Below are 27514 nucleotides of genomic sequence, written 5' to 3'. Positions count from 1 at the left end.
CTCTCATTTTTGCAAGATTTGAGAGAGGTCATGGTAGGCAATCTTTTCCTTTTTTTTTTTCTTTTTTTTTTTTTGAGAGAGAGACTAATTCCGGGACTCGAACTTGTCATTTTTGTGAAAGGTAAACAAAAGATTTTTTGAATTAAGACTTAGAAAAGCTGAGGAGCAGAAAGTTCAGATTCCTAGGGTGGAAAAGTTCACGAAGGAGAAGAAGATATGTGTGTCTATAGATATGACAAATTCTAGGTAATATTGTGGTTCACCATCTTAGTGGGACCAACATCCTTGCTGCTACAAAAAAATAGTGACTAGTGGTAGCAGCAATAATGCTCTTGTTAAATGTGCCTCATTGTTTGCTTCTTTACTTCAATAGAAACATCCCAAATAAGATAATGCATGAATTTAAATGATAATCCCTAGGGTCATTCATGGGTTATTGGAAATTTGACTCATTCTCTTTTTCGGATTTTACAATGTAGGAGAACTTTTGGTGGGGTCTCCACCCAAAACAGGCAATTGGAGGAAGACTAAGTAATATATAGCATAGGCATGTATATATGTGTGTGTATATATATATACATATATAACTGACAATAGAAGTAAGGCAAACAAAGATTAGGATTTTAAAGTAAGAATAAGAATGGCTGAGGAGCAGAAAGTTCACATTCCTAGGGTGAAACTTGGAACTCAAGAATTTGAGGTACCCTCTCTCTTGGGTTTTGATTTTTTTAATTAAATTTTTTCTCTTGCATATGGTTGACTTGAATACCAAATCCCATTCCACCACTATAGATTTTTCCCATGCCTAGATTAATTGAAATTTCAAATTACAAGCTTTTAATTGAGAAAATTAATGATTTTTCAAGGTTGTGCTTGATAAGCACATGTTTGTGAAACATAGAATTTTGATACTTTACAGCCCTTGAGCCCCTCAAAGAAATCTCACTGAAAAGATAGCAATGGCTATTCTGCCTGAATAGCTGAAATTTAACTTGAATGTAAAGTTATGTAATTTGCCATAGCTAGAAGATCCTATTCCTTATCTGGGAACATAAAATTGAAGCTTATGACCAAATGAAAATTAAAATTGATTTATGAGTGAATTGGTATTACTGATAAGCAACCTTTCAGAAGCTTTAGGTCTAATTTGTGGCAGGTTTACTGAACTAAAATTCTACGAGTCACTAATGCACAATTAGTATTGCTAGTATCTCTATCCAAATTAAATAAGGACCCTTTTGTACATAGGTGTGTGCAGTAACAATATTGATTATGAAGATTAATAGGGCAGTTTGATTCTAATGGTTCTCATAAATGAAGCAGTATGATATTTGATTATTTTTATATTCACCCCTCTCTTTACATAATGATTTTCCTACTTAACAAATTATATTAGCTACACTAGATATTGTCTCTTGAAAACCAAGACAACTGAGCATGCTCAAATGTAGCCATAGTGCATAGATCTTAGTAACCCATGAACAGAGTCATAATATGTACATAAAGCTAATATAAGTCTTAAATAAATCCCTTACCAAATGTTGTTTGAGTTCCAAGACAGTTTAATCCCCTTACTTGTTTTCGATTTTGGCCTTCCACTATCCTTAACTTCAAGTTCCCCACTTATTGAGAATCTTGAAAGAAAAACCAGGAAAATTTTGATAGATAACAGAAGAGAATAATGCATACTCATTAAATCATCAGTTCATGTCATCACCTAAATCTCATGTCATGTTTACGATTTATAGTAAGATGCATGAGAACATGCGATTATTTTGTAATGAAATATAAATAATATATATTTTATATTTCAAATTATGCCTAAAATCTTATAGTAGGATTAGTTATATGTAACAAAGTATTTTTCTCATAATTTTTTTTTTTTCATTTTGATGTATTAAACTACTAATTACTAAATGCTCTTTTTTTTATATAACCCTCTACCAAACCAACCAAAGGCAAGAATTTTTTATAACTAAAATAAACATTGCTTTCTTTTTTTAATAATGAAATTTTTGTATTCTTTATAAAGTAGAACACACACACATATATATACACACATGTATATTTTACTTTTTTTTATATTAAAATTTTCATCTACTCATATTATGAGCCAATTCGCTAATGATAGAATATAATGAGGATAAAGTTTTCCAATCAAAGGAAAGAGAAAAATAGAATCTTCCCAATTCCTACCATTCAAAAAACTTCAACCTATAATCCTATATTTTAATGTTATCTTTAATCTCAAATCGATTTATCTCTTTGAAGTATACTTAGTATGATCATGATCTCTCTTTTTGATTATATTTCTTATCTCAATATGTTCGTAAATATATGTTGAATCAAAACATTCTCATTCCATATAAAGAAGCTTTGCAAACAAACAAAATGTCATATCAATTGTTGCTCAACAATGATTAACTAAACTGATTAGGAAAATAATTTGATATTGATAATCTATTTTTTCACCCGCATAAATTGCAAATTCGTCCACCCAAAAAAGATTATCAAACAAACAATTATTAGCAAAATCTCATTATTAAGTTTCTATAGGTATCGTTATAACAACAACAGCAACAACAACAACAACAATAATAATACAATTGCAAAAGCTAAAACGTGTCGCTAATTCAACTATTTTTCTTTGACTAACCTTTGCTTTTGTCTTGATAAGTGGCACTATAGAATACTTCTAATTCAACTATTGAGAGTACTTTTTCTACAAAATCAAAAAAAAAATTCACACAAAATGATTAAAAAATAAACAAAACAGAGTAAAGTTTCATAGTTTAACATCTAAACAGAACCCTAAAAAAAAAAATCAAATATAACTTGCAAAACAACTAACTAATTATTAATCCAAATAAAATCAAATCAACGAGATAAAGAAAAAAAAATTGTGACTGGGAATTGGAATACCAAAACACCTAAATATGCATAGAAGCCGATTCAAATTTTCCAAAATCGAGAAAGAAATGTGATGTGACAATTAATTAACAATAACAAAAAGAACAACTAGTAGAAGAAAAAAAAAGTGGTTGTAACAACAAAAAATCCACCAAAAGAGAAACAAAATCAAAGAGAGAAAGAGTATGACCTTTTTTGTCGTGGGCAACTTAGAAGGAATAGAAGAGAGGTGGAAAGGAAGCAATAAGAAATTTATATGAAAATTAAGGTAGAAGAAGAAGAGTTGAAGTAGATAAAAGGTTGAACAAAGTGAAATGATAGATTTAAGAAAATATAAAGGAGAAAATTAAAAAATCCATATAGGGAATCGAATAAAAATTTAAGAAGACAATGGTTAGAGGAGATGAAAGATTGCACTAAGGATACAATGATTGAAGAAAATGAAAGGTTGAATAAAGTGAAAATTGCAAAAAAATAAAAATTAAGAAAAGATGCAAATGATGTGGCACAACAGGAGTTTTGTAAAATTGATTGCAAAGCTTTCATTATTATATTTTGTATAGATAAGATAGGAAGTTAATAAACTTCCTTCTTGTCAAGTTATTTTCTGACCTTTGACAGTATTTAATGATTCATCAAATTCACATGGACTCCATCTTGAGAGATAATCAGAGGCCTAGACCTTTGCCTATAATTCTAGGTGCCTTTTTGTCTGTTTAGTAATTTTTTCTCCGCATGAGAAAATGTGGGAGGAAAGAGCTTAAAATCCTTGTTTGAATTTCCTTCCACCAAAACAAGAGGTATTTTTCATCAATAATCACTTATAAGTTATAGTATTATTTGTCCTCTAGGTTTCAAAGTTGGGGTTTGGATGTATGGGGCTTTCAGGAGGCTACAGTGATCCTGTCCCTAAAGAGGTTGGCATATCAATCACCAAGCATGCATTCAATCAAGGAATCACATTCTTTGATATGTCAGATATTTATGGGCCACATGCTTATGAAGTTTTGGTAGGAAAGGTAAATTTACTTGAAAATGATATCTCAGATGGTTTGTATTCATTTAGACTAGCTCGGATACCTCTGAGTACCTTTTTTAGTTTGTTTGTATTGTACATAACATCAATCTTGGGGTCAACATTGCTTAGATTAGGATTGTGGACTATTGTAAGTGGTGAGCCCTTGAATACAAAGTTGTGGGCTGGAAGTAATTCATTCTGTCTATGTAACTAAATGAATAATTTTCTGAACAAAATGCCATTTGAAATTTGTTTGTTTTTAATGAATGTTGAAGGCTAAAATTTCACATTCCATGAAAAGTAAAGAAGGCCCAATTCAAGCAGCAAGAAGAATCAACATTAAGGCCCTATTTATGTTCAGATTTCCAGCAAAAAGGTCATTAAAAAGTCCTGCAAAATTCAGTGAAAGAACTGGGCCGGGATACCCAGAGGCTGCCAGAGGGCCGGGATACCCAAAGGCTGCCAGACGCCCGGGATCCTCAGGTAATGCAGGACAGCTACTATAGGATTGAGACAACTCAAGAAAGGTACCATGAAATACAAGAAATGAAGAACAGAGATGTCCTTCTCAAGTACCCACTGGTGCAGCAAAGAATCATAAAGTATAAAGCAAACATTTATGAACAAAGGAGCTGTACTACAAGGAACCAAGAATGAGAAAATCATACGTAGAAGCAACTGGAAGAGAACTTTCAACCCAGCAGTAAAAGATTCCAATTATTTGGGAATAATGATAACAAGGAAATAACACCGACAGCTAAGTTTGAAAAGTGAGAAATCTTGAAGGAAGAGAGATTGAAGGCTAGGACGCCCCGGAATGGAAAGTCAGCAAGTGACTTTTAGAGAAACAGTATTAAAAGATGAAAACCATGAGAAAAAAGGGAAGAGACCAGCTCCTAAGAAAATGACACAGCATGAGCTCTGAGGGGCAAAAGAGAGAAATCACTAGTACCATGGAGCCCTAGAAAACACACTATAAAAGGAAGAGAAAACCCATGTTGAAAGGAAGGAGGATTTTCAGTAGGAAGAATATCAAAACAGAGTCATTAGAACTCTGTAAAATTTAAGAAAAACAGAGGAATGTCTCCCGGTATCCCAGAAACAGCCACTATAGCACATACTTGGATTCAAAAGGATTCAAACTTTGCAAGTCTTAGAGGCTTGAATAGCCATCAAAGTCTGTAATTTTTGAGCTTATTTGAACCTTGTATCACGTCTTAGTGAGCACATTTGTAATCCACAATCAAGAAAAATAATGAAATATCTCATATTGATTTGAGAATTTCTAACAATTACTTTGCATATTTCTTTACTGCTTCTTGCTGCTCAATACATATATATTCTTGCTTGTAAAGCTGAGTCCCTGCCCAAGCAAAGCCACTCAGACTTGAGTTCCAAATCCCACAAGTCTTGTGCAAAAGCATAAGTCTGTGAGAATTGGGGCCAGGATCCTCGTGGCTGAATCATTCTTATGAAATTCATTTACATATATGTATATGTATTAATATATATATATCCTAATCTAAGAAACTAACAATTATTTGAAGATATGTGCATTGTATAGTTGTTCTTGTGTAGGACCTATAGAGGTAAAAGGAAAGGACAAAACTTCATTGCATAACAAGCATGGAGAAATATTGTATAGTGCAGAGAACCAGAGATTCTAGGTTCTTACAGGCCTAATACGCCCCGGGATCCCACGACAGTACATCCCGGGATCCCACGACAGTACGCCCGGGGAGGAATCGCATTTTTGTCTTGAGGAGATTTATGTGACTTGCGCACAACTTGGTTCGTAATCAGCCCCCATTTAGCTGCGGTGAACCAAGCCCAGTCCATCAGAATACAACTATTTGGCCCAGGATCCTTGGGCCTGTGTGCTAAAGAAAAAAAGCACTCTCACAATGAACAAGGATATTCTTTTCAACAAAGCATAATTGTAATAATTTTGATCTGTGTGGTTATAGATATTACATAATCTTGGAAACGCAGGTAACCAGTAAAATGTATCTTGTGATTGATTTGTATTTCAAAATACTTATTACACACTCCCTATTGCACACTCCGTAGACACTGTGTTTTGAAATCGTGTTTTCATTGACAAGATTTTAGTTAAAATTGTGTTTTAAAAACACGATTTTAGCACATGTGGCAATATGTATACAGTGAATATGTATTAAGGAGTGTGTGACTGTCATTACTATCTGTATTTATTGTGTATTATTTGAAGAAAATATCGTAAAGCCAGCTTATTTTCAGAAAGGCATTCTCCAACTCTAGGAAGGGAGCCACTTTGTACCCTTTGAAAGAATATAACTTGTTATCTAGAAAGATCAATCTTGTATTTAACAAAATCCTGAATCACAGGAAATGAATTCTGAAGAACTTCTTCCAAATTATAATTTTTTATATTAATTGACTGCCCTAAATACTTTTTTGTTAATTAACAAAAATAATTTCTTTATGCCAAAGCTTCAATCATAATTTGTCACCAAACAATTTCCATGCTTTGGGGTTTTAAGGAAGCTAACCTTTTTATTTGTGAAAAGAAGAAAATAATTTGTTTTGTTTAAGATTATTAATCAAACATAATTGTGGGGGCCAGTTAGCTAGAAGGTACTGTTAAAACTGTATGTATTGGGTCTATGGCCCAGTCCAAGGATGTCTACTAGTCCGAGGATGGTCAAATAAGGTTATTACGGGAATGGTAGAAGAAGAAATAAGGATTGTATATGATAGTCCAAAATATGTCCGAGAAGAAAAGTCATGTCGGAAATGTAGATCCGAGGTCAGTAGAAATGTCTTATCATCCTGAACATCCTTCAAGATTGCATCACGGTTAGGAATCAGGCATTGGATAAGAGAAGAGTAGAGGGAGGCAACAAATATCTGCAAAAGCTGCTACCTCCGCATTAAATGCATCCCAGCTAACTCTCTGACCGCATTAATGTGGAGGTGATACCTGAACAGTGGTAAGGTAGCCTTACAGCTGCTAATTGAGGGTTCTGGGAGGTGTTAGATGGGACAAGAAGGATTTCCTAGAACCTAACCTACACATGTATGGTGGGGATGATACCAAAATTATAGTATATAACATGGAAAGGTGGCCAAAAAAAAAGGGGATGGAAAAACCAAGAAATCTTTGTAATAATCCTTTGAACTCTTGTAACCTTGATCATAAACTTGACATTATAACATAGCTCCTCAGACTGTGCCAAGGACAAATTTTCTTACCTTACTTGTGTTTGATTCTCTTAAATAAACAATTGTTATTGTCTTTCTTACCAAATAGAACTAGTTCTTTCACCCACGCTCTTCAAATTCATTGTTTGGGCTCATTGGGCTAAAACCCAATCCTATATTGGGTCCAATCCAAATCCAGTCCTTACAATAGTGTTTTCACTCATGTATATTTCTCTTTCAAGAAACAGAAACAGAACCATTTGAATGCGCATCTTTACTGTAACATTGGTTTACTTAGTTGTTGGCGGCTTTTTTAGTTGGTTTATGAGTAAACAGTATAATTCAAAAAGGCATTTTCAGGCACTGAAGCACTTGCCTCGAGAAAAGATTCAGTTAGCTACAAAATTTGGTATTGTCAAAATGGATCTTAATAATGTTGAAATAAATGGTACCCCTGAATATGTTCGATCCTGCTGTGAGGATAGTCTGAAGCGCCTTGGTTTGGAATACATTGATCTCTATTATCAGCACCGGATTGACACAACAGTACCTATAGAGGAGACTGTAAGTGTTACAATACTCTTTTCCCCCTTTTTAAAATGCATTTTCCATGTGACAAAGTTTTATAAGCAGAACTTCCTTTACTCCAACTCAGAAGCAGTGCTGTAATATTCTTTCACTTTCCTGAAGTTGTAAACTAGGCAATTCATACATGAAAACTTATTTTTTTGGATCGTAGATTGGGGAACTTAAGAAGCTGGTGGAAGAAGGAAAAGTAAAGTATATTGGATTGTCTGAAGCTAGTGCAGACACAATACGAAGGGCACATGCAGTTCATCCCATCACGGCTGTACAAATGGAGTGGTCCCTCTGGACTCGCGAAATTGAGGAAGAAATAGTTCCACTTTACAGGTAACTTCATATTCTCTTAAAAACTATTGGGTGTTCCATTCAGAATGACTGGCCCCCCAAGGTAATGGAAGGGGATGAGGAAGATTTAAGTGACCTCCACTTCATAAGGCATATTTCTCAATGCATGGTTCCAGCCTGAGGAGCCACTTGGGGTTATTTGCATTAATCTTTTACTATACTGCTGTCACGATATGTTTGAACTCCACATTATGGACTGAAAAGTGTCCTTTGGATATGCAAAAATGTACAGGGAGCTTGGAATTGGAATAGTACCATACAGCCCCCTTGGTCATGGATTCTTTGGTGGCAAAGCAGTTATAGAAAGTGTACCTGCAAACAGTTATCTGGTATGTAGCACATAGTTGTCTTGAATTTTTCTGTGCGTACAAGTTATGAAAAAAAAACACTGTTTGAAACTCGAAGTCAGCTTACTAATATAATTCAATTCTAGATATTTACTTAATCAATTTCACACAAAATTTAAATCATGGATAATCAAGCATGAAATAAACAACACAAGAAAAAATTACACACCCAAATGAGGAATTTTTCATGAAGTGAAACCCAATTGGGAAAATCACTCCGGGCCAAAGTCCAACCCATCAAATTCACTATGAAGACTGTTATGGTATAGACAACACTTACTACACTTTTTGAACAAGTAAATTATACTCGAGCTCCCCACTTTTGCTTGCAACTGCAAACTCTTGCCCTATGTCTTCACAATCTTTTGATGCAGCAAGTCAATATGCTGACCGCCAAACAAGTCTCTTGGTTACTATTAGGTTCATAGTGTGCCGCTGGCTACCAAAAGTTAAGTCTTGTATGTGTTTTGAAGTTTAAGACTCAAACCCAAAACAACTCAAAAAAGAAGAAACATTTTGGAATCTCAACATGTAGCTCAACACCTATCAATTGATCAAGAAAAGCTTAACATGTCTCGACAGCTATTGATTAATTGAGAATCATGGATCCAGATTCTCAATCTACACCATTAATTCATCCAATCTGAAGTTTTTTGTGCCCTACTTGCTAGAATATAAAAGGACTAATATGGGACAGACTTAAATAAGTTTTGAGAGCTGTGTTTTTATATGCCTAGGATTTCATGACCAAGTTCTCACTCACCATTAACCGAAGAAGGTCTCCAGACCAGTGATAATGCTAAAGTTACTGCATAACATAGACTTGTTGTGGAAACCTTCTAGAGGGTGGTTCTTCAAGTCATAACTCATAAACAAAGTGCTCATGTGAATAAAATCTACCATAGAAGAGTTAAAGGAGTTGGAATTGCATGCAGTCACGTTAGTAATTACTACTAGAGGTAGCTTTAGAATTAGAGTTAATTCTATTGTACAAACTTCTATTCTATGAATGGATCTATTTCCTTGAGGAGTGGTGGTAAACCCTGGTAGAGTTTTCTAGTTAGGGTTTTCTCTTCATAACCATTGCTTGTATTCATTACTTTCTGCACTTATTTATTTTGGAATATTGGTTTGTGGATTGAGTTAACCAAATCTGAATTGGAAAGTATAATTTGTAAATTAATTGAATCCATAATAAATTAATTGATTGTAACCGGGGTCTGGATTTCTAATAGTCAATTCCAGGCTTCTTGAAGATTTTGGTTAGTCTTTGTGGTTTTAATGAATGCTCCAACAACACAGCTGGTGATCTTGTCTTTGGTAGTGTGAATCCTCTCAAAATTTGGCAATCAGAGAGGGTGAAAGATCATTTGCACTTGGAATAGTTTTTCTAAAGGATTTCTTGGCCATCTTCCTCCTCTGAAATCAGGGTATAATTTTTCACTTTATTTGTCTAGGTTTGAGGAGTGATTGGTCACAAAAATTTACATAAAAGCCCAAGTTGGTGCTTTCCTTAACAAGTTTTCTCGACTGAATGTTGAACGAAAGACTGTCAAAACTTTCTGTCCATGCTTCTGAATTTCTTCATATATTTGCCCTACTGAGTATAAGTTCACTCAACCAAATTTTACAGATGTGCACAGTGAACACAATCTTCTGTCTTCATCCTCAATTATGCCAAACAATTAAAAATGAAAATTCTTGAATAATTAAAAGGAAACATTGTCATATAATCAGCCAACACTAAAATACCTAACAAGATATACAAACAAAGTGCTAGGGGGGGAAAGGATTTGAACTGCGGGGTTAGAAGCATGTTGTAATTATTTCTCCAAAAAAAAAAAAAAAAAAAGGATATACAAACAATTTTTATTGGGCTTGTTGCCAAAAAAAAAAAAAAAAAATTTCTTGTTACTTGTGAGATTAAGCTTGGGACTAATGTGTAACCTTTCCTTTCATCAAAACATGTATCCTAGATTTCAAGCAGAGAGTTTAGAGCAAAACAAGACCATTTATTTTCAAATAGGAAAGTTGGCTGAAAAGCATGGATGCAGCCCTGCACAGCTTGCACTTGGATGGATTCTTCATCAAGGAGATGATGTGGCACCTATCCCTGGTAAGTGACTCCATTTTAATGTTCATTCACCTTCAATTTCAAGTGTTCATCTTTTACCAGCAGCCTTTCAACTTTAATGGTGAGAAGAATAGCTTGGGTAAATCAGGGGAAAAGATAAAGTGGCATGTTTTTCCACTGAGGCTGCTCTAAATCCACCATCAGTCAATCACTATAAAATCTGAAATACCTCCTTCATTATCAAGAAAAATGGATTAGAGCACTGTACCTACTTATGATGTTATGAATGAACAAAACCCCACTTTCCTTTGTGACTTGCCAATTCACAACTAGTATGACACAATCATGGCATGTTCAACAACTGTATTTAGGTAGAAAAATTTTCAGTCTTATGACTTCTTGAAATTAGATGGTAATCTCAAATTTCCATCAATTTTTCTTTCCCAATACACCAGCATCTTTGAAGCATACAAAGTTATGTGGCTAATTTGAAGAGTAATCAAATCTTAAGTTTAGCCACATACTTCTTATGTAGGCTGTAGCTCAAACAATCTGGTCCCAAAGACGTGCTTATACAACTCAATTATACTCAACCATGCCTGGTGTTCATAACAGAAACTAAAGTCATAATTACGATTTTTCTTGAATTATGTCCGTATATTATCTTGATGATTCTCACATAATTCCTGAATTTTCGAATTTATCATTTTTGAATCTTGTAATATTTCCTCTCTAAAAATTTAACAACTGCCCCCCCTCTTTTTTTTTGGGGGCGGGGAGGGGGTCTTGGGGTATCCTTTGGTCCGAAGATAACAACACCTTAGTAGTAGTACTGTGTATATCACAACTTGCACTAATTTTTTAAGTAGGGTATTGAACTAAGATTTATTGCTTATAGCTGATACATTTTTTAACATTTCTCATGGATTTGTAGGGACTACAAAAATTAAAAATCTTGATGCCAATATCGATTCCTTTAAAGTGAAGCTCACCAAAGAAGATTTGAGGGAGATTTCTGAGGTAATAACCATCAACGAGGTGGCAGGGCATAGAACAATTGATGTTTTTATTCACTGCTCATGGAAGTTTGCAAATACACAAGAAAAAGAAAGCAAGTTAGCATAATAAGCTATGTGCACAATGGGAAGTGCATGTCTCATGGAAAGAAATAAAATCATGAGGCTACATAAAGCTACTTCAAATTGTAAAAGATGAAGATGATCAGCTACCAAAGAACAGTCCAAACTATGTTTGAGATATAATTACTTTCTGTTAAAACTATGATGAATGGTGTAATATTGAATTCACAGAACAGTGATGCTGCTTGTTTTGTGTGTTATGATAATTATGATTCTGGTTACACACCAATATTCACTCCATGAATGCCATTGTCTATAACATGAATGGATTAGCTGTATCTTCAATCTGTTGTTGCGTGTGATATATTTTGTCAATTCACTATCACCCGAAAGGTAGATATTAAATGAAAACATGAACAGAAAACTAATGTACCTTGATGCAGACATCAAAAAACATGATGACAGTCTACCACCATTTGTTTGGTACCATCACAAGAAAATCCATTTTGACCAAGGTTGATCCTTACATCTTTGAATCAAGTCCACAAACTATTGTAATGTCTTTTCAAGGCCTTGTTCCTATCATTCCATCCTCTCTCTTAAACCCCTTCTCTCTCTTTCTCTCTCTCTCTCTCCCTCTTGCTTTCTTTTTTCTCCTATAAATGACATCAATCTGCATAATATCACAACAATTGTCTTTCATTCTTAGTGCCACCTAAATAACAAAGCCAGAAGAACATTGTGTGTACCTCCGAAGATATCCTCATATGCTGATTTTCCATTCTTGAACAGAATTGATGCTGCACAAAACCCACAAATAACTTAACTGAAACACAGATGCCATGCAATCTGGGTGCAGATAATCAAAGGTCATTAGCATCCAAAAATCTCCTATAATTATAATATTGTAAAGCCTAAAATTGAACTAGTAGGAATAAGAATGAAGAGAAATTCACATTGATAGTGAAAAAGAACAAAAATTATTTTCAATTTCCAGTACAAGCAAAGACAACTACATCTTGGCTTAATGCATGAAACTTCAAGCACATTTTTATTCATATGCACACCTCCCCTGCCTTTCCCATTATGTTACCAACTCAAAGTTTCTAGTAAGTATCCATATTGATAAGTTTGAACTAAACCAAATAAGCTCTTCCTTATCACTGACTAGCTAACATGATTGCAAATTGCATGTCCACAAACAATAACTAAAGCTTCATAACAAGAACATTTGAAAGGGTATTCTTAGGAATGACAAAAAGTGGATCCAAAGCAGGACACTTCTAAACTACCTTTAAAAAATTCTTAGTACCAACTTCAAATATAAATTGGCGTAGGAAGAGAAACTACCTTACAACCTAGAACACATGAACCCACCTTCATTTTTTTAATTTGGGAACATCTCAAAGCCTAGAAGTAGCTAACTAATATAGGAGATGATAGGATAATCTTTAAAAAAGTTTGAAAGCACCACTTCCTTTCCCACCTGGAAACATAATTAGAGTGCCTCCAGGATCCCTTTACTTAGACGTACATATTGCTGAAGAAGCCAGTTAGGAATTTGTTAACAAGAACTGAGAATGTCACATTGGAGACACAAGATGAAGTCCATTTTGCCCCATGGACAATTCTGTTAAGCAAATACAAAGAAGCTACCAAATGTTATTCACCCCAACACCCCACTCTCCCCCCCCCCCCCCCCCCCCCCCCCAACACAAAAAAAAAGGCCTGCATTTTTACCTAAAAGAAAATGGACCCTCACATACTCATCTCACCCACATAATACATTCCAAAACTAGTGTGTATTGAAAAGGAAATGTGAAAAACTGCCGTATGACAGGACCTAAGCCTAAATTTGGCACTTGTATGAAATTTTTTATTTTACATCAAGAATATCAATCTGAATTTTTTACAAACTTTTGCACATATTTCCTTGCCATCAAGGGTTACAAACTATAGAATCATACAGCACTTTGTAATATACACGAAACAATAATATTATCCAACTAAGATCTAAGCTACCTAAATATCAAAGAAAATTCATCTCAACATGAATGCCACCCTCCCCAACCCTTCCAAATGAAAAAAAAAAAAAAAGAAAAAAAAAAGAAAAAAAAAAAAAGGAATTTCTAGTAGCAAATTTTGGATCTAACAAACCTAGGTGCCTATAAATTCCAAAAGTCTGACCTCAAATGAAAACAACTTACAATCTTAATTCAAAATTTATTAATATTCATGCAAGGTGATAGGTTTCATTTTTTTTTTTTTTTCCGAAAAAATGAGGTCCGAAACTTGATTTAAATTAAAGCCACAAGCGTTAACTTTCATTCACTTCACTATATTGGGCTTCCATGCTCAATTTTATCTGTTTAATGAAATTTCTCCCTAATTCACCATATACTTGTGTTTAGTCTAAAATACAATAGGAAATCACATACTTGACATCCAATGACTCCCTAAAATCTGGCCATACCCACTCCTAACAACCATTCAAACTCTAGTATACCACTATCAAACTACTTCCCTCAGTCGTGGAATATAAGCAATCGAGAGAGATGAAAACTCACCTTTAAATCCCCTTGGAATGGATGAAAGTATGGAGGAAACAATTTGTTGGCTTTGGGTCTTGTCGAATTCAATGGTCATGAAGTGGTGATCCGGTGTGATTGCCTGGTGCCTCAAACAGAGGAGATTAGTATGAAGAGGGGTTGAATACGAGAAGATCAAAGAACCTGATATAATTCGATGCCCCTCAAATGAATTTCATCAAAAACAATCATAAATAGTACTTAAATACACAATAGTAATTTAAAATCTTGATACATGTGCTAAATAGCAAACTTTTGAATTTCTCAAAATTATTAACAACTAAAAAGTGCAAATATAAATATTGAATGGAAAGAAGAATCACCAACTGCACAAATGTTTGTCTTTCTTTTCCCTTTATTTTTATCCTCTTTGACTGGATCGAGCCATTAAAACTCTCTTTGGCTTAGCCTTAAGCCTTTAAAAGAAAAAGAGTACTCCAAGTTAGTCTGCAAAGATAGAAACTTTTACTTCAAAAGTCAACTAGGAGAAAAACATATAAATGCACATTAAGAAAATATTGGGCAGCAGGTTAGCACAAGAAAAAGAAATATACATCATAAAACAGAATAAAAAATTGTTAGTTCAAAGCCTGCAAAGTTTTAATAGAAAGAAAGGGCCTAGGAATGTGCTCTAAGGCAAGCAAGTGAAGCAGAAAGTATATTAAGAACACGTTCAACCAGTAAACAACTGACCCATTCTTATGATTTTTAACTAAGTAGGAGCATCATTACACGTTTATTTGAATCAGGTTGGAGGCCAACCTCTAGAAGTGACCAGTCACCTGGCCCCATATCCTTTTCGTACAAAGCAACAATCTGGCCATTATATTATGTAAATGCAAGAACATAATTCTTTAAGCAGATTGTGAAATAGTATGACTATATTTGGGCAAGTTGTAAATCTGAAAAAAAGAAGAAGGATAAAACAACAAACTTATCCACTTCACAAACAACTTGCTAAGGAAAATCAACATTGGAATTACTACGCAAAAGTCCAGGCAGGTGATCATAAGCATGGCATCAAGGCCTCAATTGGCCAAGGAAACTGCTGAAGCCACCCCACTTCTTTAAAATGAGCAATAAGGAAGGGAGATGGCCTCTTAGTTGGAGCTCCAATGCTGCACATACATTAACTTCAAGCTACTAATCATATTGTGAAAAACCAAAACAATCATACCAGAAATAGAATTAATGCAAATCGATGATGTTTAAGCGATCAAAGAAATTAGAATTGGTAAGTTAGAAAAAAAACATAATGAATTTTTTGGAGTTGGAATAATTTTGAAAACTTTTACAATTAAAAGAAATTGAATTCTGTAACAAATTAAATTACTACTTTTATTAATTCTGCTTTTTCTTTGAATCAATGTACTTTAGAATTGGGTTTATACCCCCACAAGAATAAGCTTGTTCATTTAGAGAGAGAGAGGTGGAGAAGTGACAAAGACACCTACAAGAATGAAACAATGCAACTAAAGGAGACATATCTATACTATCCAAAAAAAAAAAAGAGGAGACACATCTTGAAATTAAACAATGCCGTTGTAACAGAACAGGGACAACACAAAAGAAAATTATTTCAAATTTTTCATTGTGGTACCTTGGCATATTTCTTCAAATTTTGATTAAGAGGTTCTCATTCTCTTTGTCCTCATTCTCATTTCGAATTGGTTTTGAATTTTTTGCTCACCAAGTGGCATATCCTCTATCTTTGAAACATTGGCGATGTTTAATGCAGCACGACTCCTCTTTTGTGATTTTGGTTCACCAAGTGGCATATTTTTCTTGCTACTGTTTTTTTTGATTTTGTGTGCTTTTAGTAATGGCTGACGAGAAGTACTCCGAGTTGGGCACAATGTATGGTACAGTCTGCGTAGAATAAAACCTGGACCTTGGCAAAGAAATGGTCTAAGCCGTTGGTGCACAATTCTCTTTGAAATTTGATAGAATCGAGGTTGGACTCCTTCATAGTTGTTGTGGGAATTTTGAGGAGGACATGTGCATTCTACATGGACACCCAACCTTTTAATGATAGGAACAACTTGTCTAGGCTTACTCGTCCAATGAGAGATTTTACATGAAATCTCAACGTGATTTCTATCACCTAAATTCAAGTCTTGAAATAGCGGCTGCAATGAGCTATGAGGTCTATAGTAAAACCAAAGATGATCACACCTAATTGCATCAAAGAGTCTCACTTTGAGCTCTCGTTTAGTATCATTGATGGAAATGTTGACATCACAAAGATATTCGTAGAAAACATCATCCAGCAATCCAAAAGCAAGACAGAGAAATTGTTGGAAATTCTGGACCAATGGAGAATGATATAAAATTTTCAATACTTTGATGGTTGAACCACTTTGGAACCTTATTTCCTGGTACTACGATTTCATATTCACATCTAGTATCCTTGCCATCAGAATTAACATGCAAGCTTTCAGATTTGAAGTAAACCTTCTTAAATACAATGAACTCAGAGGTGCTGAGAAATGAAGGGAGGTCAATATGAAGTGACAATCCGCTAGATGACTGTGGATCCATTGATATGTTGCTTCCCAAACCTAAACATGCTATATCCTGTGGAAGCCCTAACTTTCCTCCAAACTGCATACAATAAGAGAAATTAAGAAACTACAATTTAGCAAACTAGTAATGTACTTGGGAAGGTAACCATAATTGCTTCTTGGAAAATGTTAAGCTTACTATAAATTTTACTAGAAAATCTTTATAGATTGGAGTGACAATGAATGTGGTTGGTGTCATTTAACAACATATATATAATGTTTAAATTGCTTTTCTGTGATGCACACCAGTTTGTAAGATGTATACAGTAAAATTGGTAGTATCCCTATAACTTCTTGTATATCTTAATGAGAGAGAGAGAGAGAGAGAGAGAGACCTGAATCAATAATTTTCTTGATGATTGTGAATCCAACAAGAAGCAGCTTGACGCATCTACTTTTGTTATACTTTGTGGAAGCCTTGGTATTTTCACAAGCTCAGCACACCCCTTAATACAAAGTGTATGTAATCTATCAAATCTAATAATGCTTTCTGGGAGTGTAGCTACATTGCTTGGATATATATATAATGGTTTCAAAGAGAGGGTACAGCAAGAAGTCAAAACAAAATCTAATTCTGAAGGAATTGAAAACCCATGAAGACTCAGTTTATTCAACCTCCAAAAACCATCTTTGGACAATCCACCATAAGAATTACATTGTGGTTGTCTATTGGTCCTCACAGCCCTTGGAAATTCAGCACTGCCATATATAGTGAGCTCACAAAGCTTTTGCAAGTCATAAATGCTAATTGGAAGATGTACCAATTGGTCTTTAGAACCTAGGAGTAACTGCTCAAGCCTAGTGAGATTTCCAAACGATTGAGGCAACTTTGTAATAGCAGTCTTATTCACATCTAAAAACACTAAAATTCCCATTTCTTGTGAAATCTCAGGAAAGTTCTCAAGGCTCGAGCAGTTAAAAAGACAAAGATACAAAAGAGATTTCATCTTGAGCAACCTAGGAAGACTTCTAAGTTTAGTGCAACCCTCAAGGTCCCATGCTATAAGCTTATCAAGACATCCAACAAACTCATGAACCTCAACTAAACTTTTACACTGACAAGAAAGCAAACACTTTAGGTTTGGTGTGGCCATTGACAAGTCAGGCAACATCTCAATCTCTTGACAAGAACTGAAGTCCATATAAGTCAAGCTTTCGAACTGTTACCTCACAAAAAAAGTAAAATATAAATACAGCTTCAACCAACTTCAAAATTTAGTTTAGAGAAATAATAATTAACAAATACTAATAATAATACCTTGAAAGGCTTGTCCAGCTTGATGTGGCTTTGTGGCATTTTGAGTGCAATGAGTTTTTGAGGATGAAATGTGGTTGGCAAGGAAGAGAAAGGAAATTCACTCCAATCAAGCAACCTTAATCCATTGGGAAGATATTCAATGCCTCCACAAACGTGTGCATTACTAATTATAAGCAATCTAAGATTTTTCATCTTTTTAAGAAAGTCTGCTTTTAATTGCACGTTTTCTGGCGAGCATAACATTATGCCTTGAATATGATCCGACCCCTAATTAGAAAAAGCATTAAGTGAATAATAATACACAAAAGTATAACAAATATTAAATTTTAAACAAAATTGATTGATAAACTTAAATATTCTTCCAAATCAATATATTACTAAAAGCTGAAGTGTAGCATTTAATGTTGCTACGCTCCCATTAAGCCACGTCAGTAGCCATGTCATTATCAATTTTTTTCCAATTTTTTATACAATTTTTTAACATTTAAAATGAATTAAAAACTCTATTATATTACAATCAAAATATCATATTTAATTTATCTTATTTTTAATTATTCTTATTTATTATTAAATTTTCAATTCCATTTTAACTTTTCATATCCCCACTACTCTCTACCTTAACTTTCTTCAATCTTTCTCATTCCATTTCAATTTTTCATATCCCCACTACTCTCAATATTAATATTATTCTATCTTTTTATCTTCCTTTATTTTTGACTCTTCTTATTCTTATCCTCATGCTATAAAATTGTCATTCTCCCTCTTATTCCATGCATAATTTCTATTTTTTCACACACAAAAGCTCCTCTCTCTCTCTCTCTCTCTCTCTCTATATATATATATATATATTTTTTTTTTTTTCCTTCAATTTTTGGTATATATATATTTTTTTTTTTTCCTTCAATTTTTGGTATATATATATATATATATATATTAATTTTAGTGTAACAGGTTAACCATCAAAACATACTGATGCAGTATTGAAAGCTCCACCAAATACATTGCAGAAATCAGTTTTAGACTACTAGAAGTCAGTTAGTTTGCTAAAATTGGAATTGACAGGTAATCGAGCTTGATACGATTTAGTTTTATATTTTATGTTGTTATCTTTTTTATTCTCATTGGTTGTTAAATGTTATATTATTGCATTATAAAGATAGTATATAAAAATGTAATATTATTTTATTACCTAGCATAACTAAAATAATATGGTGTTTATTGCTATACATTTCATTTTTATTATTTTATTCTCATCTTATTTTATTCAACATTTAAATTTAGCAACATCCTCCATATCATAATTATTTATATTTTGTCTCATTTAAAAAAAAAATTAAATGTATAATATTTTATTCAATAAATAAAAATTGTTCTTATAAAGTCTTCCCATGAAATGTTACAATGCATCAATGGAAAAATGAAATACAAAACAAATATCAATTTAGAAACACTCAATTTATAAAAAAAAAACAAAAGAATAAACAATTTTCTTATAAAGTATTCCCATAAAACGTTACAATGCATTAATAGAAAAAGAGAATACAATACACATGCTATTTTAGAAACACTAAATTTATAATAATAATAATAATAATAATAATAATAATATCAAACCAAACATATCATAAAATAATAAACTAATAGTTATGGATGTACTAACTTCATGGCAGCAAAATGGAGTAAAATAAAAATAAAAATAAACGTTACAATATGCATATTTAGTACATTAGAATTATCATCAAATTTGGGAAAACAATAGGATGTTAACAAAGAGGGAGAGAAAGAGATTAGTAAAAGAAATCAAACGTCAATTAAATAAATTAATTAGTAACCGTTAATTGGAAAACAAAGAGACCGACGGCTAAAGAAGTAAAAAATTAATTAAAGATGACCCTAAGAATATTATTATAAACTTTACAATGCAAATAAATAAATCGTTAAATTCACTTAATTAAATCATATAATCAACAATTAAATAAAATCATACAAAATTTAAACTTGAAACTAATCAAACTTTAATCTAGAAAATCATATTTATTATCAAAACTAAAAGGAAAACGTTCTTCAGTAATAATAGAAATATATAAGAAATAAAGATGAAAATTTTCAAAATCTTTTTTTTTTTTTTGACATTTCATTTAACATTATTTAAAAATAATGAAATATAAAAAAAGTCCTTAAATGCTTATATTCTTCACACACCATGACTTTTAAAATCTAATGAAAGGTTCGAAGAATTTAACTCTCATTTAATGCCTCTATTATGAAAATCAACGCCAGTAAAATATGATAATAGTAAGAAACGTTATAAATGAGAACATGAAAAAACTAATTAGTCACTATTATTATGGAATAAAGGTCTTTTTTTTATGCATCTAAGAAAATGAAATGTATAGGGTTTACTTATTAAGGTATATGTAAAGATTCACGTTAAAAAAATATGTAAAGGTTTTTTGAAAAAAAAAAGTAGATGTAAGGTTTTTATTAACTTAAAAGACAATGAAAAACCAATTTTTAATTACTACAACCGTTGCTACTCTATAAATCACACACAACACTATATTCAATATCCTAAATAACATAGTTAGGCCTTTTTGGATATACACCACCATATTCAACTTATAAATTACAACCCAAATCAATCATACAATTACACAATCAAAGCATGAACATGTAACATGTATTACCTTCTGAATTATTGCTTGGAATTTTCACAATTATTGAAAGAGAATCTCCAAATTTAATTTTTAGAAAACATCAAGACAAGGTGAATTTTATTCTTTTTAACTTCCATAGAAAAAAAATATTACACACATTATTTCAACCTTTATGGAAAAGAAGGTTTACATGTAGCATGCAAAACGTGTTTAATTGACTTAGAGATGTAAAAATTAGTCAACCAACTATGGTAGACTTAAGGTTTCAAATTTTAAATAAAACAATTCTACAATAATAAAAAATTATTTTGTGATAAATATGATTATGAAATGCATTACTTTTCATTAAATTAGTTCAAATTACAAAATAATAGTAATAATAATAATAATAATAATAATAATAATAATAATGAGATCATCATAAAAAATAATCACGCGCAACGCGTGGGTCTGTGACTAGTTAAAAAGAAAAAATTAATACATCTTCCATGTGATAGGAAAAAAAGAAAAAGAAAAAATGAATCAAAATAACTCATACCTTATTTTCATTTAGTACTTCAAGAACATCTTTAGAACTCCACAATCTGCTACGTTTTTCGGGCTTTTTTGGTGATTCTTGACGAACAATTTCCCTACCCATTTGTTGTAGCAAGTCATGCATTAACAATTCATTACATTCACCCAAAGTTATGAGGCACTTATCAATAAGTTTTTGAATACCATAATCTGGGCATAAATCACAAGCATCTAGTACATCTATAACATAATGCTTTTGGAGTCCCTTGAAGAAACATGCAATATCAAGGAAAATATCCTGTTCAATTTCGTCCAATCCTTCATAACTTATTTTGAGTATACCTTGAATATTTTTATTAGGAATTCTTTCATATTTATCTAACGCAATTTTCCATTCATGTTTAGTTCTTCCACATAAATCAGCACCCATTACTACTAGAGCTAATGGAAGGCCATTGGCATAATGTATAACTTGGTTTACAATTTCTAAATAATCTTCCATGCGTTGTTTTTTTTGGAAAGCATGTTTACTAAAGAGTTCAAAAACTTCATGTTCATCTAATTCCTTAACCTTGTAGGATGAATGACCTTCTCCAAGAGTAGCTAGCAAGTGTTTGTCTCTTGTTGTTATAATGATTCTACTTCTAGAAGCAAACCAATCACATTTTCCTAATAATTTCTCTATTTGGCCCAATTCATCCACATCATCAAGAATTACAAGAATCCTCTTTTTGTTAAGCCTTCTCTCTATTTCATTGATTCCACGAGATGCATTAGCCATATTCCAATTTGTATCTCCTAGGGTCTCAAAAAGAAGTGTCTTTTGTAGATTGGTTATGCCATCATTTGTTCTTGATTTGTCTCTAATATTCTCTAGAAAGCAACTTCCTTCAAATTGATTAAAAATTCTATTATAAGTAGCTTTTGCCATTGTTGTCTTACCAACTCCACCAGGGCCATATATTCCTACCACATGTACTCCATCTGACTCAATATCTAAAAGTAATTCTATGGCCTTTACCCGAGGATTTATTTCAATTGGATATTTAGCAACATATAGTGGTGTGTCCCTTAATATGGCACTCAAGATCTCTTCAACAATTCCTTCAATAAATTTGAATTCAAGATAGCTGCAAATTAACAAGAATTGAAAGCACATAATGAGTTAAGACTAGAAAATAGAAATATAAACTTGAACTAAATTCAAGATGTTCAAGTTGTGCATTACAATACTAGTGTTGTTAATTAAAGTAAGTGGCATGTAACTTAAAGTAATTACTATCACTATGCTAGGTGCTAGCACTTCTTCTTTTGGATAGGATTTTAGTTTTAACCTTTAAGCTTGTAAGCTCAAAGTTGCATAGAAAAACCAGCATCTTAGTTAGGTGAGGACACAAACTTATTGGAAACCCATTCTAATACTTTGGATTTGGGAAATTGTTCTAAAAACACCCAATTAATTGGTAAGGTTATCTTCTGTTGAAATCTTTTATTTCTACTATTGACCTATAACTAGGGTTTCTTGATATTATGCCAAGAATGTTGTAATTTAATTGGCATCTCCCCATGCACAAAGTGCTTAGGGGTCTAGGGGGGAAGGGTTTAGCTACAGAATTAGCAGCATATTGTAACACTAATTGGCTTGGACTCCTTGGTTTTAACTACTTAGTTGCCAAGAGCTTTGTAGTTTAACTAGGTCCTAGTGTTTCTAACAGAATTTAGAATCCTCCATCCGAAGTCCCAACTATTAAATTATCCACATACAAAAATGCAAAGTCCAAATTAAATAATTACACTCATTAATAAAACCCCCATTCCTTCATAAAATCCAAAATAAGATCTAATAGACCATAAAGTTAAAAACAATATAATACATATTGAGTCAAATTATTCAATTAAAAAGTCAAATAGATGGGAGAAGATTTCATACAAAAATTCTTATTCCATCTCTCAATTTGATTATAATATTTGGTCATTTTGGTGTTTTTATTATTTTATTTTTATTTTTAGGGTTATTTTGTCATGACCAAGGTTTTCAGAGGTATTTTGACCATTTAGAGGTTCAAGGATAATTCAATTGTTTTGAAGATAGATATTGAGTGTATTTCAATCCTTTCAAAGTTTTAAAAAATTATATTGATCATTTTGTTGTTTTTGTTACTTTCAGGGTATTTTCTAAATTTGAGGTACAAAGATATTTCTGTCATCTTGGATGATTCGGAAAGTATTTCCATCACTTTGGAGGTTTTAGAGTTATTTCATTCATTATACTATTGTATAGATTTCAAGCGTATTTTGGTGATTTTGAAAATTCTTATTTTGTTAATATATGTTTTTTGGTAATATATATATATATATATATATATATATATATATATATATATATATATATATAAGGATGGCAATTTCATCTTGACCAAACCCCAATTTGTCTCTCTACTACAAAGAAGTGATGGGGCAAGGACATGATAAAATACACGTCCTCACCACTGAGGCGGGGTAGGGATGGATTTTGGTCGCCTCGCCCTAACTCACACAAAGCATATTTACTAAAATACTATTATACCTTTTATGATTACAAAATTACCACTATGGGTGCTAGGAACTTTGTAGTATTATTTTATTAAACAATTTAGCATGTAATTTGTGTTTTTTACTAGTGTTTAACTTCTTTATTTTATTATTGAGGATTATTTTTTGGGAAAATAATGTGGTTTTTGTTATTATTTTGGCATATGGAGACTTTGTACTATATAACTTTTTTTGAGGGGAGATTTTGTACTAATTAATGTCCGGTTAGTTAATTTGGTCTGGATTTTATTATATTAGTGTTGAATATTTGTTTTAAATTATTGAGTATTATTGCTTGGTAAAAATTATGTTTGTGAAATTAAATATTAATATTATATTATTGTCTATCTTAATTATGTTCTAGGCAAGTTGGTGCGAAATAGGTTGCCTCGACCTGCAGGGAGGGGCAGGGCCGTAATGCCTCTTTATTAGGTTTTACAGAGGGCTTGCTACCGGCAATAACTATATATTTAGTTAAATCAATAATAAATGTTAAGCACTAAACTCATTATTTAGTTAAATCAATATACCGCACTATTTGAGCAAGTTGGTACCTCCATTCGGAAAATTCTTAGTTACATTCGGATTATGGAGAAATTGTGTTATCTCTTTTCACGTTCATAGTGGACCTCACTATGAGTTTATTAAGGAGACCTCACCATAAATGTGAGAAGAGAGAGTACCACTTCCTATGCTCTGAAAATACTTAAGAATTACCAGACACTAATAATTGCTTTGGAGAGTAAGGGAAGGGCATGGGTTTAAGCTGTGGAGATTAGTAGGTAAATATTTCTAATTTTCTCAACAAAATAAATAAATAAATGAATAAACCCATTATCATTTGACCCAAACTTGCTCATTTGCTGGGAGATTATTCCATCTCCTTCTCACTTAAGGGTACGTCACATCTATGGGAATCACATGTGAGGCTATATTTTTTGTAAGGTGGGTGTAATACACCGAGTGAATTATATAAATTAACCTCATTTGCCACCTTTAAACAAACATTTAAACTTATATAAAAGCATAAAATTTAAAAATTATTAATAATAATAAAAAAAAAAAACATACCCATACTTGTAATGCCAACCCGATAAATTAGCAGCTTCATTTAGAGCTTCCCTCCACCTTTTCAGCTTCTTGCTATCCTTGAATTGTTCTTCATGTTTAGCCAATGCTTCCCCAATCTTACCCTTTTGGTTACGTACTTCTCATGGATCTACGTCGTAAAAAATAGGCAGCACCACCTGGTCATTTTTCTTACACTCAAGAATTTTGATAAGCTCATCCAAACACCAAGCAGAAGATGCATAGTTTTGAAAGAATACAATTATCAAAAATTTTGAGCTTTCAATGGTTTTGAGAAGCTCCGTAGGAATTTCTTCTCTTCTTTGAAAGTCATCATCAATAAAGGTATTAATACCCTTTTGATGCAAAGCATTATACAAGTGACCCGTAAAACCATAGCGGGTATCTTCCTCTCGGAAACTTAAAAACACATCAAAATTCTTGGATTGATGGGTGAAAGAGGAAGATGAGGCTCCTTTAATGGTCACAAGCGCCATTGGGATTTATGAGCACACAGAAATAGAAGATATAAACGGAGGAGGAGAAAGAAAAATGTGATTGAAATGGGAATTTAAAGAGACTCTTTTGAAATAGCTAGACTTGCTTTCGGTGTGTTCAAGTTTCAAGTTTTCAACCACTAAGCTCTATTTTCTAAAAATAAAATACATAAATAAACTACTACTCTCAATTTTCTAAGCACCACCATTTTGATTCGAATATAAAATGCAATTTCTTAGAAGCTTCAACAACCAAAAAATAATTCTTCGAGCTTTTCAAGCGCCATAGATTGCTGCTTTTCACGTGGCAATATCTTAGAAGTTCTGTCTGAAATCAAAAACAGTTCTTTGAACTTTGCGCAAAATGAAATGCAACTATGTTTACAATATTACTGTGTGTTTGTTGATTTTTGTGTCTTGGGTATGTTCTTGTTATTTTTTTGGTTGTTTGTACTCGGTACGTGCTTGAAGATTCAACTCTGTTTTATGAGAAAACACGTTTGTTCTTGATTTTTACAAAACCATAACTTGTTGATCTTGATTTCACTCTTTTTTTTCAATGAATTTTTTATTTTTAATGGTAAAAGTGATGAGGTGGATAGTAAATGTCTAACAGATCAAGCAAAGAAATGTTAAAATGACCCTTATCATATGTGAATAAAATATAATTAACCCTTTAGTCAAGGCTTGATGCATGTGAATACTCATCAAGAGACAGAATTCATTATCTTGAGGTTTGTAAGACATTAGAACCAAGACGTTCAGTGAATCTAAGCACACAAAAGTACAACTCTCCACCAAAAAAACCAAAATTCAATAAAATTAGTATTTTTCTCTTTTATTTTTTAATAATTCGATAATTATAACAATGAAGGAAAATAGATACAAATTTTAGTTCTCCTAATAAAGAAGAACAAGTTATACCATTAAATTATAAAACTTAATAGGCAAGTGCTTTGATGCCTGCAAATATAGTCCAAAAAACATTTGCTTTGGCCCTTAGGCCATGGACTAGAGTAGAAGCAGCGTAATAGATTAAAAAAAATTTAGAGCATGTTTGGTAAACTGTAATAGGTATTGTGATGTAATAGTTATTCCTATGATTTAATTATTTTTTAGTTTGGTTATATTTTTATTACAATGAATAGTCATTCCTTAGAATAGCTATTCTTCAAAATGAGGAATAATTATTCTTCTTTAAAATGTGGTATTAGTTATTCCTTAGTAAATGCAATAATTTCAAAACTTAATATATTTCTAAATAAACAAACTTTCCATATACATCTAACAATTATAAAAATAATAAATTATAAAAAATAACGCATATCTCTCTTAAATTTAAAAATAACAATTTTTAAGGAGATATAATTGTATGATTAAGATATTTCCTAAAATAAATGTTAAGTTTCATTCTAATGTTATAACTCACAATCAAACTAATGAATATGTTTAGTTATTACATCAAAACACACTTTATTGCTAATTACTAGTAATAAAGATTACAATTTCTGTCATAATCTTTATTTAGTGTACCAAACATACCCTTACAATTTATTAAGGCGATAATAAATTATAATTAAAGTAACATCATTTTCATATGTATTAATCATTTATATCTCATTTATTATATATCAATTACAATAAATTATGTCAATAATTATGAAGAATTATGCCACCAAATTTGTTACCACAACAAAAAGACACTCGCTTACTTTTGTCATTCCAAATTGCCTAATCATGAAAAACATTCACTACGGTTGCATATTAAAAAGTTTTATTAGTCACATAATCAATGTGGGAATCTGTTCATAATAAATTTTTTTTTCTTTTTTGAAATCTGATCCATCTTGTACTTTAATTAATTTAGGCTTGAATCAAATACCCAAGTTAGTATTCTAATATTCGATTCAAACAGCCTACCATCAACGCACCAGTGGTCTAGTGGTAGAATAGTACCCTGCCACGGTACAGACCCGGGTTCGATACCCGGCTGGTGCATTTTTTTTTCACTTCTATTTTTGGGAGAAATTAAACAATAGTATTTATCAATTGCATACTTTTTGTTCTTGTTGAAGTTGATGACCTTGCATTTTTTTTTTCACTTCTATTTTTTGGGAGAAATTAAACAATAGTATTATCAATTGCATACTTTTTTTTCTTGTTGAAGTTGATGACCTTCCAAAATTTTCCACTTCTTTTTTTGAGAGAATTAAACAATAGTATTATTAATTGCCTACTTTTTTTTTTTTTTTTT

At 32.3% G+C, this 27514-nt stretch overlaps 3 protein-coding genes and 1 non-coding gene across 6 annotated transcripts in view; 3 read left to right on the top strand and 1 right to left on the bottom strand.

Annotated features, from left to right (window-relative positions):
* Positions 1–11822, top strand: part of LOC126717378 (probable aldo-keto reductase 1) — a 34115-nt gene extending 22293 nt beyond the window's left edge. Inside the window, exon 7 of one of the 2 annotated variants that reach the window (XR_007652541.1) lies at positions 11501–11591. Coding sequence is in view for 1 of the 2 variants with exons in the window: in XM_050419054.1 (XP_050275011.1) it covers positions 11501–11587 (87 nt within the window). In the remaining variant the exon portion in view is untranslated. Of the gene's footprint in view, positions 1–11500 lie in introns of both variants that reach the window. The other variant, XM_050419054.1, reaches the window with a different exon arrangement.
* LOC126717387 (probable aldo-keto reductase 1) lies at positions 102–11529 on the top strand. 2 transcript variants are annotated; one of them, XM_050419069.1, is made up of 7 exons: positions 102–246; positions 480–700; positions 3762–3929; positions 7472–7675; positions 7851–8023; positions 8274–8370; positions 11397–11529. In XM_050419069.1, the coding sequence occupies exons 2-7, from the start codon at positions 641–643 to the stop codon at positions 11445–11447; spliced, it is 753 nt and encodes a 250-aa protein (XP_050275026.1). In that variant the 5' UTR covers positions 102–246; positions 480–640; the 3' UTR covers positions 11448–11529. The 2 variants fall into 2 exon arrangements, with proteins under 2 accessions (XP_050275026.1, XP_050275027.1); XM_050419070.1 differs by lacking the exon at positions 102–246 and having other exon boundaries at positions 354–700.
* Positions 11823–16391: 4569 nt separating the features above from the next.
* On the bottom strand, positions 16392–25260 carry LOC126719355 (disease resistance protein RPV1-like). Its single transcript, XM_050421923.1, has 6 exons — positions 24960–25260; positions 24767–24902; positions 21147–22254; positions 17952–18218; positions 17374–17853; positions 16392–16733 (listed from the first exon to the last, which is right to left on the bottom strand). The coding sequence occupies exons 1-6, from the start codon at positions 25258–25260 to the stop codon at positions 16392–16394; spliced, it is 2634 nt and encodes an 877-aa protein (XP_050277880.1).
* Positions 25261–27187: 1927 nt separating this feature from the next.
* Positions 27188–27258, top strand: TRNAG-GCC (transfer RNA glycine (anticodon GCC)). The gene has a single exon. It is a non-coding gene; the product is annotated as a tRNA-Gly (tRNA).
* Positions 27259–27514: the final 256 nt, after the last annotated feature.

This window comes from Quercus robur, chromosome 3, assembly GCF_932294415.1.
Source record: "Quercus robur chromosome 3, dhQueRobu3.1, whole genome shotgun sequence".
Lineage (NCBI taxonomy): Eukaryota > Viridiplantae > Streptophyta > Magnoliopsida > Fagales > Fagaceae > Quercus > Quercus robur.
The sequence above is the reverse complement of the archived record's forward strand: the minus strand, read 5'-3'. Positions and strand labels throughout refer to the sequence as shown.